Below are 17443 nucleotides of genomic sequence, written 5' to 3' on the forward strand. Positions count from 1 at the left end.
CCGAACCTCTCTGGCATCCCGTTTAGCAGCCCCCGCCATCTTGAAGTGTCCATTGTGTGACGCAGCTTCAATTCCTGCTGAACATACACACTGTCTGGCATAAGACACAGCCTCTCCATGCCTGACCACGCTGTGGATTCCAGATCTTGCCTTGAACCGGTCAAACCAACCTCTGCTTATTTTTCTCTTAAATTCACTTATTCTCATATTCTTTTCAACTAGCTTAATGGAGCCGTGTTATTTTCAATCTTGCATCCTTCTTAGCACTCATATAATTTACAATGTTTTTGTAGATAGTCCTTAAATTTCTTCCAATCCTCTTCCACTGCTTCCTCTCCCAGGTCTCGGAATCTGCCGGTCATTTCTGCTAGTTCCATATAGTCCATCAGTTGCATCTGCCATTCTTCCAGCGTGGGCAAATCTTGAGTTTTCCAATATTTGGCGACAAGTATCCTTGCTGCTGTTGTAGCATACATGAAAAAAGTTCTGTCCTTCTTTAACACCCTCTGGCCAACAATGCCCAAAAGGAAGGCCTCTGGTTTCTTAGGGAAGGTATACTTAAATACCTTTTTCAGCTCGTTATATATCATTTCCCAGAAAGCCTTAACCCTAGGGCAAGTCCACCAGAGGTGAAAGAACGTTCCTTCGGTTTCCTTACATTTCCAGCACTTAATATCAGGCAAGTGGTATATTTTTGCAAGCTTGACTGGGGTCATGTACCACCTATATATCATTTTCATAATATTTTCTTTCAAGGCATTACATGCCGTAAATTTCATACTGGTGGTCCATAACTTTTCCCAATCAGCAAACATAATATTATACCCAATGTCCTGTGCCCATTTTATCATAGCTGATTTAACCGTTTCATCCTGTGTGTTCCATTTTAACAGCAAGTTATACATTCTTGAGAGTACCTTAGTCTTAGGTTCTAACAATTCTGTTTCCAACTTCGATTTTTCCACCTGGAAACCTAACTTTTTATCCAATTTAAAAACCTCTTTAATCTGAGCATAATGTAACCAATCTCGCACTTTATCTTTTAGTTTCTCCAAACTCTGTAGCCTCCAATTATCTCCATCTTTTTCTAGTATTTCCCAATATTTCGGCCATTTGACCTCCATATTGGGTCTTTTCAGAGCCTTAGCTTCCATGGGTGACAGCCACCTTGGGGTCTTATTTTCTAATAAGCCTTTGTATTTTGTCCAGACATTAAACACTGCTTTCCTAACAATATGGTTCTTAAAAGTCTTGTGAATTTTAACCTTGTCGTACCACAGATATGCATGCCATCCGAAAGCGTTGTTAAAACCTTCCAAATCTAAAACATCAGTGTTTTCAAGAAGCAGCCAATCTTTTAACCAGCAGAAAGCTGCTGATTCATAGTACAACCTTAAGTCCGGCAGGGCAAACCCCCCTCTTTCTTTGGCATCAGTTAATATTTTAAACTTAATTCTGGGCTTTTTGCCCTGCCAGACAAATTTAGAAATATCTCTTTGCCACCTCCCGAAACACTCCATTTTATCCACAATCTGTAAAGTCTGAAACAGAAACAGCATCTTTGGCAATACATTCATCTTTATAGCAGCAATTCGGCCCAACAAGGAAAGTTTCAATCTTGACCAACTTTCAAAATCCCTTTTGATTTCTGACCAACACTTTTCATAGTTATCCTTAAATAAACTCAGATTCTTTGCTGTTATGTTTACCCCTAGGTATTTAACTTTTTTAACCACATTTAACTCTGTCTCTTTCTGAAACCTTTCTGATTCTGAAGATGTCAAGTTTTTTTCCAATACCTTAGTTTTTTGTTTGTTTAGCTTAAATCCCGCCACCCGACCAAACTCATGAATCAATTGTAATACCTTTTTTGTACTAGATTCTGGCTCCTGTAAGGTCAAGACTAGGTCATCTGCAAAGGCTTTAAGTTTATACTGTTTCGCTCCGACCTGAATTCCTTCAACCAACCGGTCCCCTCTGATCATATTCAAAAGCACCTCCAGGACCGAGATAAATAACAAAGGGGAAATAGGGCAACCTTGTCGTGTTCCCTTTTCAATTTTAAACTCTTCCGTCACCACATTGTTAACTATCAATTTAGCCTTTTGTTCTGAATAGATTGCATCTATCCCATTTTCAAATCCCCGTCCCACTCCCATCCCTTCCAAGTTTTTCTTCATAAACTTCCATGAAATATTATCAAAGGCCTTCTCCGCATCTATAAATATTAACACCGCTCTTGTATTAATATTTGTTTGCAAAAGTTCCAAAATGTCAATAATGTTCCTTGTGTTAGCAAACAAATGTCTACCTGGGAGAAAGCCTGCCTGATCTTTATGAATCACTTCGTTTAGAACTTTTTAAAATCTACTTGCTAAAATGTCTGCAGAAATTTTGTAATCCACATTTAGAAGGGAGATGGGACGGTAATTCTTAAGTTGTGTCTTTTCAGTTTCTGATTTAGGTATCAATGTGATGAATGCTTCTTTCCACGATTCCGGTGCTTTCTTCCCCTCCATAATCTCATTGCAAACCTCCATTAATGGATGTATCAAATAGTCTTTCAATGTCTTGTAATATTTGGAGGTAAGCCCATCTGGCCCTGGAGATTTACCCAATTGCATATTCTGAATGGCATCTTCGATCTCTTGTTGTGTTATTTTATAGTTCAGGGTTGATCTATTTTCTTGAGACAACTTTGGTAATCCATTCTTTGTCAGAAATTGTTCTATCTCAACCTCATTTTGCGGCCCTTGAGTATATAATTGTTTGAAATATCTCTGGAAGCACTTTCTGATCTCCACTGGGTTCTGGATATTTCTTCCTTCAATCTCTAGATTGAAGAGCAGTACATGTGAAAAGGATCTAGGAGTCTTGGTTGACCACAAACTTGACATGAGCCAACAGTGTGACGCGGCAGCTAAAAAAGCCAATGCAATTCTGGGCTGCATCAATAGGAGTATAGCATCTAGATCAAGGGAAGTAATAGTGCCACTGTATTCTGCTCTGGTCAGACCTCACCTGGAGTACTGTGTCCAGTTCTGGGCACCACAGTTCAAGAAGGACACTGACAAACTGGAATGTGTCCAGAGGAGGGCAACCAAAATGGTCAAAGGCCTGGAAACGATGCCTTATGAAGAACGGCTAAGGGAGCTGGGCATGTTTAGCCTGGAGAAGAGGAGGTTAAGGGGTGATATGATAGCCATGTTCAAATATATAAAAGGATGTCACATAGAGGAGGGAGAAAGGTTGTTTTCTGCTGCTCCAGAGAAGAGGACACGGAGCAATGGTTCCAAACTACAAGAAAAAAGATTCCACCTAAACATTAGGAAGAACTTCCTGACAGTAAGAGCTGTTCGACAGTGGAATTTGCTGCCAAGGAGTGTGGTGGAGTCTCCTTCTTTGGAGGTCTTTAAGCAGAGGCTTGACAACCATATGTCAGGAGTGCTCTGATGGTGTTTCCTGCTTGGCAGGGGGTTGGACTCGATGGCCCTTGTGGTCTCTTCCAACTCTATGATTCTATGATTCTATGATTCTAGTAATCGTGTTTAGTTTTTGTTTCTTTTTCAACTGCCATGCTAACATTTTTCCACATTTGTTTGCCGATTCAAATGATATTTGTTTCATTAGTTTAACTTTCCACTCGACTTCCTGATTTGTCAATTTGGAATATTGTGCTTGATAAAGTTTAATTTCTCTCAAGATCTCCTGTGACTTCGGTTTCGATCTTAGCTTCTTCTCACATTCTTTAATTTTCTCCAAAATCTTGTCTTTTTTCTCCTTTCTTTTCTTTGCTCTTTTCTTTATAGTGTTCTGTTGTATCAGAAACCCCCTCATAACCGCTTTGCTTGCGTCCCAGATGATTCTTTTTTCCACCATAGTGTTCAAATTTATCTCAGAATAGTCCTTCAAAACTTTTTGGGCCTTTTTGATAGTCTCCTGATCTCTAAACAAATTGTCATTCATCTTCCATCTGAAGGAGCCGGTTGGGATTAGTCTCATATCCATTTTTACGGCATTATGGTCGGAGCAGGTCTTTGGGCAGATTTCCACTTTTCTTATCTTAGGTGCCAGACCTCTAGTTACCCATATTTGGTCGATTCTTGTCCATGTCAGTTGGGCTTCAGAAAAGAATGTTCCTTCTCTTCCCAGGGGGTTCTTTGTCCTCCAAATATCAATCATGTCCATATTGTCAGTCAGTTCAAAAAAAGTTTTAGGTAGTCTGCCATCTTTTGTCACATTTTGGCTATGGGACTTATCCATGTTGGTTGAAGCCACCCCATTCATATCTCCCATCATAATGATGTTGTCATAGTCCAGATAGTCCAGCATTATCTCATGCAGCTTCTTATAAAATTCCGATTTCCCCTCATTTGGTGCATAAATTCCTAATATCAAAAACTTTTCTCCTTGGTTTTGTATCTCAATTGCCAAAATTCTTCCTTGCTCATCTTTAAATAGAAATTTTGGTGACAGGCTCTCCTTCGCATATATCACCACTCCTCTTTTCTTAACTCGGTCCGAAGAGATAAATTCTTGTCCTAGTCTTTTGTTTATTAACACTTTTCTGTGGAGCCTAGTCACATGTGTTTCTTGCAAGCAAATAATGCCCAATTGTTCTTGTCAGGGGTTCAGAAGGAGAGACACAGGAGGGGGAGCAAATGGAGAGTGAGGAGGAGGAGTCCGAGGGGGGCGCAGGCAGTGACAGTGGAAAGAGTTATTCCACAAGCCTCTCCAGCGAATCGGAGGACTCGCAGAAGGGAGCGCCGATGGCCAGAGCGAGGGGGGTTCCAGGGGGGAAGCCCCAGGAGGAAGGGGCCAGCGGGGAGTCCCTGAGCAGCAGTTGGAAATCAGGACCAGCTTCCCCACCAGAGCGCAGTGGGGAGGGGGAGTCCCAGGAATCGGGACCAGTGCTCTCACCACCAGCGGAAGGAGAGGAGTCAGGTTTGGTCACGCCCACATCAGGAAGCGGGGAAACGGTCAGGAGGAAGGTTACCGGCTGGGCGTGCGCGCCAAGTTCAAATGTACAGGCGAGCAGCACAGCAGGGAGCCCGGGTAGGGAGCCAGGTCCTAAAGCCCGCCGGAAGGAAGGGGAAGACCAAGGGGGGTCAGTGTCAGAGGAGTCCAGGAAGGAGGAAACCCCAGAGGGCAGAAGGACCCAGCGAAGGAAAGAACAGCGTAGGAGGTGGAGCCGGGCTAGGATCTTAAACTGGTGTGGGAGGAGCAGTGAGTCAGAGGGGACTTAGCCGGTCTAGCGTCGAGACGTGGGTCTGCGCGCCCAGAGCTTTGAAATGGAAACTAAACTTCAATAAAGACTTTGTATATTATATCCACCGGGCGTTGGTCCTCTGTGAGCTGGGACCTAGAGGCAGACCTGACAGTAAGTCCCCTCTCACCCCCCTTTCACCAAGAACCTCGCAGCGAGGGGCGAAGATTGGTGCTTAACGAGCTCACAAAAGCAAGGCAAGATGACTACCGAACAGCAAATGGCAGCCCTGCAAAATGCAGTGACGCGACTCAACGAGGAGATACTCGCATCTAGGAAGAGGGGAGACGAAGCAGCTGCTGCCTGCAAGGATCTACAAGCCAGGTTGGAAGCGCTTACAAGGCAGGGGCACCCCCCCCCCAAAGCCAGAGGGGATTGGGCTGGGGAAGAGAGGGGGCAGCCTTGTGTCTCATTTCGATGGGAATTTGCAGCAGTACCCTAACTTCCGAGCAGACGTGCTGTTTGCGCTGCAATTGCTGGATAAAGACTTTAGAGATGAGCAGGAGAGGGTGGGATTTATATTATCTCATTTGCATGGAGAAGCTAAAGCGTGGCTGCGCAATCTGTGGAGAGATAAGGATCCGGCGCTCCGAAGTGCGGATGCCTTCATTAAAGCCATGGATTCGTGTTTTTTATCAACAATAGACATTGATATCGCCAGAAAACAGATACATGGGCTGAAACAAGGGAGAGCCACTGTGAGGGAGTATCATTCCCGCTTTTTTGCATTGGTGAATGCGCTGGGATGGGAAAAAGATTCAGCTGCAGTCAGAGACCTTTTCTGGGAAGGGCTGAATGGAGCTGTAAAAGACGAAATCGCAAGGGGAGAGAGACCCCATACCACCAAAGACATTGTGGAGAGGGCACTCACGATGGGGGTTAGGCTGGAAGGACGCCCTTGGGACAAGGAGGAAGGGCATTGGGGACGCACGCCAGCGAGAGGACCGCCCCCCTTTCCCAAGGAAGCGGCGCGCGCTCGATCCATGCCTCCGCTGGGAGAGGGAGAGGAGCCGATGGAGATAGGTGGTGCTAAGGCTCAGTCCCCAGCCGGAGCCCTAACGCCGGGAGCAGTCAAAATGAAGCCTCCTAGAGGAACCAGGAAGTGCTACATCTGCGACAGTGCTCAACACATGGCGAAAGAGTGTCCCCGGAGGATCCACAAGCACACTGCAGCCTCAGCAACAGTAACAGAATCAGTTCAGCAGACTGCACCACAGCAGGGAAACGGCACTGTCTGGCTGGAAATGGAGCCACTGGGGCCCAGCCAGACGTATCAGTGAAGCAGTCCCCAGGCATCTTACAGCCCACAGACCCCCTCCCGCCCAAACCAGTGGTGCAGCTCACCGCATCCCTCCAGCTCCCAAATGGGCTCACCGTGGAAGTCCCCATTTCCATTGATTCTGGGAGCAATGCAGATTTTATAGGCATGGAGTTCATCCAGCAACATGGCATAGCCCTTCTGCCAGCGACGGTACCTCTGAACGTCGTCACGGTGGACGGCAGGGAGCTACTGGGAGGGCAAGTGCTACAGCAGACGCCGCCAATGGTGATGCGCATTGGTAATCACCGCGAAGTCATCAGCTTCAACGTCACCCGCCTGTCAGACACGCCCATAGTGTTGGGCATGAGTTGGCTGGATAGGCACAGCCCGGCATTAGCTTGGTACCAGCGTCAACTAACCTTCGGCTCCTCCTACTGCGCAGAACACTGCATCCTGGCTGACCTGGAAGATGAGGGGCAGGAGGATGGACCACAGCTGCACTTGGGCATCCTGCAAGCAGTACCTAACAAGTACAAAGAGTTTTTGGAGGTCTTCTGCGAGAAAGAAGCAGACAAGCTGCCTCCCCACAGACCCTACGACTGAAAGATTGACCTCCTGCCGGGGGCGACGCTCCCGACGGGGAAACTGTATTCCATGTCGGAGGATGAATTGCAGGAGCTCAGGGAGTTCATAGATCACAACTTGAAGCGGGGATTCATCCGAGAGTCCAAGGCGGTGGGGGGCAGTCCTGTATTTTTTGTAAAGAAACGGGACACGCCCCAGAAGAGGCTGGTCGTGGACTTTCGCGTCTTAAACCAGAAGACCAAGCCCTCAGCCTTCCCTATGCCCAAGATCGATGACCTGCTGGCGACGGTGAGGAAGGGTCGCATCTTTACCAAGTTGGATCTGCGGGGAGCGTACAATCTCATTCGCGTGCGCGAAGGTGACGAGTGGAAAACGGCCATGTTTACGCCGCTGGGCACCTATGAGTATAGAGTTATGCCTTTTGGATTACAAAATAGCTCCCACTGCTTTCAAGCATTCATGCATCATGTCTTGGCGGGTCTTCTCTACAAGAAGTGCGTCTGCTTCCTGGACGACATCCTCATCTTCTCGGAGTCGCCGGAGGCTCACGAGAGAGATGTCAGGGAGGTCCTGCAACGGCTGCGGGAGCACAGGCTTTATGCCAAGCTGGAGAAGTGCCAGTTCGACAAGACGGAGGTGGACTTCCTGGGCTACAAACTGTCCGACAAGGGACTGGCCATGGACAGTACCAAGGTACGTGCAGTGCTGGACTGGAAGAGCCCACGCAATCGGAAGGAAGTCCAGAGGTTTGTCGGCTTTGCCAACTTTTATCGCAAATTCATCAAAGGTTTCGCCATGCAGACAGCGGCCATCACTGACACCCTCAGTGCCAAGAAGAAGAAATTCATCTGGACGGAGCAGGCAGAGCAGTCCTTTCAAAAGCTCAAGAATCTCTTCGCGTCCGAGGAACACCTGCTACACGTGAACCCCAGCAGGCCCATGAGAGTGGAGATGGACGCCTCAGACAGGGCCGTAGGGGCCGTCCTGTTGCAGCAAGACCACCAGGGGGACTGGAGGCCGTGCGCTTTCTACTCCAGAAAACTCAGCAAGTCGGAGCAGAACTACACCATCTGGGACAGGGAGTTACTGGCCATACATGCAGCCTTCAAGGCGTGGCGGCACTTCCTCGTCGGAGCCAAACACATGGTGCAGGTCCGTACAGACCATAAAAACTTGGAGTACTGGCGCACGGCGAGGTTCCTGAACCAGAGACACATCCGCTGGGTGGAGTTCTTTGCAGATTTCGACTTCAGAATAGAATACATCCCTGGAAACAACAACATCATGGCGGACGCGCTGTCCAGGAAACCGCAGTATCTCGAGGAAGAGGCACCGGCGGCGGCCAAGCATATGTTCGCACCGAAGGCGTGGGCATGCGCGTCAGCCACGGTGGACCTGGACGCAGTGCGGCGCGCGCTGCAGACGGACTCCTTCGCGCGAGCCAAGATGGAGGAGGTCCGTAGCGGCACGGCGAGGGACGACGACTTCCAAATACGCGACGGCCTGCTCATCCGCAAAGGAGCCCTCTACGTACCGGGAGACAACCTCTGAGCGAAAGTCCTACAACAGATGCACGACGCGCCCAGCGCGGGACACTTCGGCAAGGAGAAGACGGTGGACTTAGTAGCCAGAGACTTTTGGTGGCCCAAGATGAGAGGGGATGTCGCGGAATACGTCAATAGGTGCGACACCTGCCAAAGGGCCAAGCCAGTACACCAGCCGCCGGCAGGCCTGTTGGAACCGCTACAGACACCGTTCGAACCGTGGGAGAGGGTGGCCCTGGACTTTGTCACAGATCTGCCCAGCTCGAGGGGCAAGACGGCGGTACTCGTGGTAGTAGACTTGTTCACCAAGATGGCCCACTTCATTCCTTGCGCGAAGGTGGCTACAGCCGAGCAGACCGCCAAGCTGTTTATAGACCACGTGTTCAAGGTGCACGGCCTGCCACAGTCCATCCTGTCCGACAGGGGGCGCCAGTTCATATCCAACTTCTGGCAAAAGCTGATGGGTTTCCTGAACGTCAAGGTCAGCCTGGCGTCGGCACGACACCCGCAGACCAACGGGCAGGCGGAGAGAGTCAACGCCATTATGCAGCAGTACCTGAGATGCTACGCGAACCAGCAGCCCTCGACCTGGGTGGACTATCTACCGTTGGCCAAGTTTGCCTACAACAACACGAAGCACGCGTCCACGGGGGTGACGCCGTTTTTCGCCAACAATGGGCGGCATCCCAGAACCTTCCCGGGTTTGGAGAAAGTGAAGGCAGGGGAGCCGCAGGGAGCAGAGGCCGTGGCAGCGGAGTTGCAGGAGATCCACGAGCAGCTCAGGAGGCAGTTAGAGGTGGCGAAACAGGCTTACAAAGTGCAGGCAGACCGACACAGGAGAGTGGGGGAAGACATCCGGGTAGGAGACTGGGTGTGGTTAGCAGCCCAGGCAGTTCCAGCCAGATCGCTGGCCAAGAAGAAGCTAGGGCACAAGCAGCTAGGGCCGTACCAAGTAGAGGCGCAGATCAACCCAGTGGCCTTCCGGTTGACACTCCCGGAGGGGTCCAGAATGCACCCGGTCTTTCATAGATCAGTGCTCACACCCTACAGAGAGCCCCACAGGTTTCAGGCACCAGGGACGGCGCCAGACCCGCTCAGGGAAGCGCCCAAAAAGGGGGGGTCGCCGAGAGGGGAGCCACTCAAGGAAGCCACAGAGATTTTAGACTCAAGGTGGGGGGAGGACGGGATCGAATATCTTCTCGCCACAGAGGACACCCCGGCCAGCGCCAACAGGTGGGTGCAGGATTACGCATTGGAGGAGCAGTGGCTCAAGGAAGAATTCCATACACTTTTCCCGCACAAGCCCATGCCGGCGGGCTTTTTTGACGACTGTCTGTTCACACCCACACTCTCAGCCAGCACTTTCCGCGGTTTCTCTTCAGCTGAGGAATCGACTCCGGGAGGCAGTTCCCCAGAGGGATCACTCTCAGGGTTTGGCACGGGGGGATCGTATTGGTGGGAGGACCAACCCGAAGTGGGCTGGCGCAGAGACATGCCGAAGGGACCCTGGGAAGTGGAGTCACCTCAGGCGACAGAGGGAGAGGGGGTCTTGGGTGATTTGGGGGCGGCTTCAGATTTCGAACACACCGCCCAGGAGATGGAAGCGGAGGAAATCGCCGTCGACGAGCCCATGGAGGACTTCCCGGACTTATCCCGCTGGCTGCATGCCTCGGGGGACGAACTGTATCCTGAAATTACCCCCACAACACTGGAGCACCCAGAACCCGCACCTGAAGAGGGGGAGGGGGGAAGGGGGGCTTCGAGGGGGGGATGGATGTCAGGGGTTCAGAAGGAGAGACACAGGAGGGGGAGCAAATGGAGAGTGAGGAGGAGGAGTCCGAGGGGGGCGCAGGCAGTGACAGTGGAAAGAGTTATTCCACAAGCCTCTCCAGCGAATCGGAGGACTCGCAGAAGGGAGCGCCGATGGCCAGAGCGAGGGGGTTCCAGGGGGGAAGCCCCAGGAGGAAGGGGCCAGCGGGGAGTCCCTGAGCAGCAGTTGGAAATCAGGACCAGCTTCCCCACCAGAGCGCAGTGGGGAGGGGGAGTCCCAGGAATCGGGACCAGTGCTCTCACCACCAGCGGGAGGAGAGGAGTCAGGTTTGGTCACGCCCACATCAGGAAGCGGGGAAACGGTCAGGAGGAAGGTTACCGGCTGGGCGCGCGCGCCAAGTTCAAATGTACAGGCGAGCGGCACAGCAGGGAGCCTGGGTAGGGAGCCAGGTCCTAAAGCCCGCCGGAAGGAAGGGGAAGACCAAGGGGGGTCAGTGTCAGAGGAGTCCAGGAAGGAGGAAACCCCAGAGGGCAGAAGGACCCAGCGAAGGAAAGAACAGCGTAGGAGGTGGAGCCGGGCAAGGATCTTAAACTGGTGTGGGAGGAGCAGTGAGTCAGAGGGGACTTAGCCGGTCTAGCGTCGAGACGTGGGTCTGCGCGCCCAGAGCTTTGAAATGGAAACTAAACTTCAATAAAGACTTTGTATATTGTATCCACCGGGCGTTGGTCCTCTGTGAGCTGGGACCTAGAGGCAGACCTGACAGTTCTTTTTTCAATATATGAAATATTCTTTTCCTTTTCTCCGGGGAGTTGCAGCCATTAATATTCCAACTCAGAAGTTGCAGAGACATCCTGGACAAATCTGTTATTCCTTTGATGGTGGTATCTTTTTCTCCTGATCTTCAGATCCCAAAGGTGTAGGTGCTGGCGATGGCCCGGGCCCTGAAGGTTTTTCAATCCCTTTCTCCATAGGCACTCAAACATTTTTCTTTATCCTCGGCTGTTTTAATTTTCACCTTCTTCCCTCTGAATGTAAAAGATAATCCTTGAGGAAATTCCCACCTGAAAACAATTGAATTACTCCTCAGCAATCTTGATAACTCAATATAGGTGGATCTAAGGTCCAACAGTTGTTTTGGGATATCTTTATAAATTTCTGCTCTTCTGTCCGAAATTTCTAGTGACTTTTCGTAATGTAGGCCTAATATTTTATCTCTTTCCTCCTTGGATCTCAAAGTAATCAGGCAATCTCTGGGCCTATCTTTCCTTGTTAATTTCCCAAGTCTAAAGGCAGTCACAATTTTAAAATCCTTTTCTTCCTCCAAAGGCCAAAACTTGGAAAATTCTTTTGTCAGGAATTCAACCAAATTCCCTTGTTCAAGTTCTAATATTGACCTTAATCTCAGATTATTTTCCCGACTCCGTAATTCTATCATAGACAGATAGGCCTGCTGTTCACCAATCTGCTTGTGCAATGGTTTTACCTCCTTCTCTAATTCTTCAACTTTTTGATTGGCTTCCTCAGCCAATTTACGATTTTCTGTAGTGGCTTCAAATAGTTTCCCAATTGATTGTGTATTCAGAGCAACTTGTTCAGTTAATTTATTAACACTGGCTGTGTTTTGGTCAATCTTAGCCGTTTGCTCTTCTGCTTTTTTATCCAAAACTTCCAATTTTTCAAAAATTTTATCTAGTACTGAGCTGGATCCTCCTGCAGCCATAACTTCCAGCAGAGGTTGCTCAATTCCTTCTTCCTCTGCCAGCAACACAGCAGGGACAGATGATCTACGCGGCTGTGAGGTTAAAGTCAAAGTTGTTTGTTTAGCTTTTGCTTTAGCCGCTCTTGTTTTCCCAGAGCCACTCATTCCAGTTCTGTCTACAAGTCAAGGTCAAGCTGAGTATGTTCCCATGGGAATCCACCAGCCCAGAGGGTAAACAGCCAAATAGGAGGAAAGGAAAGAGAAAGCAAAGTCACATACAAGTATAAATCCAAAATCCTCTAGAGGGAGTTCAAATATATCTTGAGGGGAAAAGCCAAGTTGTTAAAGTAAATGATTTATAACTCCAATTAATCCAAAGCTCCAATACTTCTAAAACAATGTCCAAACAGCCGTTAATTTCCAAAGGACCTTCAGTTTTCTTGTAGATAACAGAGTTGGTCTTAAAAGCACAACAGTGTCTCTAACAAGTGCCAAAAAAAGTTTTTCAATGTAGCAGTTCCAGTAACACTCAGTTTGTAGCAAACCCTAATAACAAAGTGTCAAAGTCTGCAATCTGACAGTTCTGTTAATCAGGCAGTCCAATTGCCTGGGTTTCTCAGTGAAATTGTAATTCCAAAAGAAGAGGTAAGACACAGTCCATATTTAAAAAAATAAATCACTTAAAAAAGTTAAATCCTAGTTTAGCATATAAACAGCTCCAGTAGAGGCGCAGATTGCTTGTTTCTTAACGCCTCTTCAAAGGCTCCAAACATCAAAGTCCTTTGCTTTAGATCTTAAGCAGAAGCGGAAGACGGACTTCCTGGTTGCGTCTCCCGCTTTTTACCGAATTTATAATAATTTAGTCTCCAATTCTTACTGTCCTTTCTTACTCACGGTGTGATGGCCTGGGATTCCGATTCAGAGGCTGAACCAGAGGAATCCCAGCCTGCACAGGAGTCCCCGCCTCCAGGGCCGGCTGAACTGGGGCAAGACCTAGATTCTGAGGAGCCTGCACCTGTGTCAGATCCTCAGGAGCAGGCACCAGGTGAAACCCTTCTGGCCCCAGAGGTGCTTGAGGACTCAGTGGCTACAGGTGAGCCTCCTCCGGGGCCCAGTAACCCTTCGGCCTCTCCTGAACTACAGAGGCGAAGGGAACTGGTTGCTCCCAGGAGGAGTGCTCGCCTTAAGGCCAGAGGAGGCGGGGCTCCTGGCGGCCGGGACCGCCCCTGGCCTTAGAAGAAGATAAAGGTCAGTCAGCCCGGTCCCAGGTTGCGGGAGCAACGTCGTTGTTGGCTTCAGACCTTCCAGTGTTCCTGTTCCCTGCTCGGCCTCCTGTTCCTGACCTTCCAGCGTTCCTGTTCCCTGCCCGGCCTCCTGCTTGATCTTCCAGCGCTCCTGTTCCCTGCCCAGCTCTTCTGCTTCTGACCTCCCAGCGTTCCTGTTCCCCGCCCGGCTCCCTGTTTTGGACCTCGCCTCTCATCTCGTGAACTCTGACTACGATCACGGTACCTTTCCCCCGGAACCAGCACACACGGGTTGTTACTTTTCCAATCGAATGTCCCCAGGAAAAAAGGTCAGCGCTCACCGACAGCGGCTATGCGGCTTCACTCCACAGGAATAGCGATCGACTCACAACACCGCTCCAGCCCTTCCACGTTCCGAGACCCCTTACGGGGTCCCTTCTTCGTTTCGGGGGGCGCTTCTGGTGCCCGCTGAGTCCCACGACCACAGGCTTTCGCTGCCTGTGGGTTTCCAATGTGGGTCTCTGCTTCGCCGTAGCGGACGACCCGTTTCCGTGGAGCTTCCCCCTCACAGCGCAAGGAGGACCGCCATTGCCGTTCGCGCCGCCTCCGGAAGTCTTGCCTTGAAGACTTCTGGCTCGCCTGAGGTTCCTGGCTGTTCCCAGACGAGGTCTGCGTGCAAGGCCTTGGCCTTCTCACAAATGACGGCCTCAGTCACTGTGTCCCCTGCACGCTGCTTCTCTTCTAACCAGATGAGCAGCAACTTCTTGACCTCCTCCAGAACAGCTGGGCGGTTCTTCACGATCATGGTGACTCCCTTGGCTGCATCAGTCGCAAGGATCTTCTCCCTCATCTTCAGGATGGTCCCGATGGTCGATGGATTCCTCCCGTACTCCCTGGCGAGGTCTGTCACACGCATTCCGCCGTCGTGCTTCCGGATGATCTCCTCCTTCATTTCCAGCGTCACCTTCTCCTTCCTCTCGCCGGCCTCTGCAGCAGCAGTCTTCTTGGGTCCCATGGCAGCACAGCTCCTACCTTCGTAAACTCACACACACACAAAAAAATCAGTGCTGTGCTTCAAATCCAAAAAATTCAAAAGCACCCAGCCACCCACCACACAGAAATTCAAACCCAGAACCAAGTCCTTGAATCCCAAACACCCCAACCCAAAATCCAAAAACCCCCCAAAAAGTTTTAAAAGTTTAACTTACCAAATGGATGCGAAAGAAGTTCTGGAAAAGCTTCAACAATCAATCACCGAAGTCTTCAGAAACCTCAAATGGCTGCAAAAGAAGTTTTGGAAAAGCTTCAAAAATCACCAAAGTCTTCAAAAAACCTCAACTGTTCCCCCAGCCACCCACCCACCACACAGAAATTGCAAACCCCTCCCCAACTGTTGCAAACCCCTCCCCAACTGCTCCCCCAGCCCCTCCCCAACTGCTGCAAACCCCTCCCCAACTGTTCCCTAAAGCACCCAGCACACAGAAATTCAAACTCAAAATTTATTTTTTAAAAAAACAACATGGCCCAATGGTCACAGAAAATCATAAAAATAAAAAAATAAAACCCCACAAGCTCCCAGATTCTTGCAAACCCCTCCCCAACTGTTCCCCCAGCCACCCAGCACACAGAAATTCAAACTCAGATTTTTTTTAAAAAAAACACAACATGGCCCAATGGTCACAGAAAAACAGAAAAATGCAGAAAAAAACCCCACAAGCTCCCGGATTCTTGCAACCCCCCCCCCCAACACCAAGTCCTTGAATCCCAAACACCCCAACCCAAAATCCAAAAACCACAAAAAAGTTGAACTTACCAAATGGATGCAAAAGAAGTTTTGGAAAAGCTTAAAAAATCAGCAAAGTCTGAAAAAAGGCTACCAAACCGCGTGCTAACAGTTGCTCCTCGAAGTCAGGTCGCAACTGCAGCTCTTGAAGCAAAGCACCCTTGGTTTTAACGGTTTTAAGACAAAGGAAACAAAGTCGCAAGATGTTTTCGTCTTGCGAAGCAAGCCCATAGGGAAATTCGTCTTGCGAAGCAACTCGAAAACGGAAAACTCTTTCGTCTAGCGAGTTTTCCGTCTTGCGAGGCGTTCGTCTTGCGGGGCACCACTGTATGCATGCCACCCAAATATGTTATTAAAACCTTCTAAATCCAGAATGTCAGTGTTTTCAAGAAGCAGCCATTCTCTCAGCCAACAAAATGCGGCTGATTCATAATAAAGCTTAAGGTCTGGCAGGGCAAATCCACCTCTTTCTTTGGCATCAGTTAATATCTTAAATTTTATTCAAGGCTTCTTGCCCTGCCAGACAAATCTAGAAATATCTCGCTGCCACTTCTTGAAACATTCCATTTCATCCAAAATTTGCAATGTTTGGAACAATAACAGCATCCTTGGCAATACATTCATTTTTATGACAGCAATTCGGCCTAGCAATGATAAATTCAAATTTGTCCATATTTCTAAATCCTTTTTCACTTCCATCCAACATTTTTCATAATTGTCTTTAAATAAATTCACATTCTTAGCAGTCATATTAACCCCTAGATATTTCACTTTCTTGACCAGTGTTAATCCTGTCTCCTTCTGAAACCTCTCTCTCTCAGTCACTGTTAGGTTTTTCTCTAAAACCTTAGTTTTCATCTTGTTCAACTTAAAACCCGCTACCTGACCAAATTCTTGAATTAGTTCCAATACTCTTTTAGTACTAGATTCTGGCTCCTGTAATGTCAATACCAGATCATCAGCAAATGCTTTCAATTTGTACTGTTTAGCTCCGACTTGTATACCTTTAACCAATTGGTCCCTTCTAATCATATTTAGCAAAACCTCCAGGACCGATATAAAAAGCAGTGGCACTTTGAGACCATACAAGGATTTTTTTAGAACACAAATCAATCCTTTCTTTACCTATATTCCGTCAGGTGAATGCATATAAATCTGTTCGCCCAGGTCCCCGTACAGAAATGCAGTGTTGACATCATGATGAGAAACGTTTAGTTTCTCCTTTGCAGCAATTTTGAGCATAAGCCTAATGTTCTCATACTTCATGGTGGGAGAGTAGGTCTCGTGATAATCTTGACCTAGTACCTGCGAAAATCCTCTTGCGACCAACCTGGCCTTATGTCTCATTACCTTGCCACTCTGGTCTGTCTTGGCCTTAAAGACCCATTTGCTATCAATTAGCTTCATTCCTGGTACCATTGGAACTAGTTCCCATGTTTTGTTTCTCTCTAAGGAATTAAGCTCAGTCTGCATGGCATTTAACCATGGTTCAGCATCCTTCGAGGTTAACTCTTTGACCTCTTGGAAGCTTGAAGGCTCTTGAATCTTCCCTGAGTTATTTATAACAGTTGTAGCTGTCTTTCAAACTCATCAACAAATCTTTTAGATGGTCTGCCCTTTGTGGCTCTTTCAGATCTGCGAATTATGCACAAGTCTTCAGGACTAATCTCCTCTTTCTTAGGAGAATCGCGGCCAATAGTAAACTGTGGCTCCAGACCCCAATCAGTGTCAGACTCTTCGGATGGTCTGAGTGAGGCCTTTGCACTCTTGTAGTCTGCCGTGTCATCACTGTCATCAGCAGCACTACCACCTCTCATTGAACTGGTGTCTGAACCTGTGTCATCATCAGATTTCTCATCATTATTAGTATCAGGATAACATTGGAAAATTCCTACATTTTCTCCCCACTTTGCATTATATTCAACACTCCTAGTGAATCTCACTGTCTTCGTGTCAGACATTAATACTGTAAGCACCTTTTTCGTATCCCACGAATATTCCATGCATACCACGTTTGCTCAGCTTGGTGCTCTGAGGTGTGTGAACCCACATGTCAGAACCAAAAATTCTCAACTGTTTAACAAATGGTTTCCTGCCAAACAACTTGTCATAAGGTATGCAACCTATTGGTGAAGAAATTTTTCTGTTATGCACATAAGTAAAACAATTGAAAACTTCGGCCCAATATGAATCAGGCAAATTAGCATCACTCGAGAGATTTCATGCCCTGCTGGAACGTTTGATTTGCCCTTTCACAGAGACCATTTTGCCATGGAGCTCTGTTGGATTC

The 17443-nt window shown here is 48.4% G+C and overlaps 2 protein-coding genes across 5 annotated transcripts in view; one reads left to right on the forward strand and one right to left on the reverse strand.

Annotated features, from left to right (window-relative positions):
• LOC309333198 (putative helicase senataxin) overlaps positions 1-17443 on the forward strand; it is a 308026-nt gene that overhangs the window by 210078 nt on the left and 80505 nt on the right. The window lies entirely within an intron of this gene.
• On the reverse strand, positions 13936-15086 carry LOC309333154 (putative CENPB DNA-binding domain-containing protein 1; the record flags this gene model as incomplete). Its single annotated transcript, XM_081846557.1, has 2 exons — positions 14827-15086; positions 13936-14708 (listed from the first exon to the last, which is right to left on the reverse strand). Exon 2 carries the CDS (start codon positions 14383-14385, stop codon positions 13936-13938), a length of 450 nt encoding a protein of 149 aa, XP_081702683.1. The 5' UTR covers positions 14386-14708; positions 14827-15086.

This window comes from Podarcis erhardii, assembly GCF_964252035.2.
Source record: "Podarcis erhardii genome assembly, chromosome: W".
NCBI classification, from domain to species: Eukaryota; Metazoa; Chordata; class Lepidosauria; order Squamata; family Lacertidae; genus Podarcis; species Podarcis erhardii.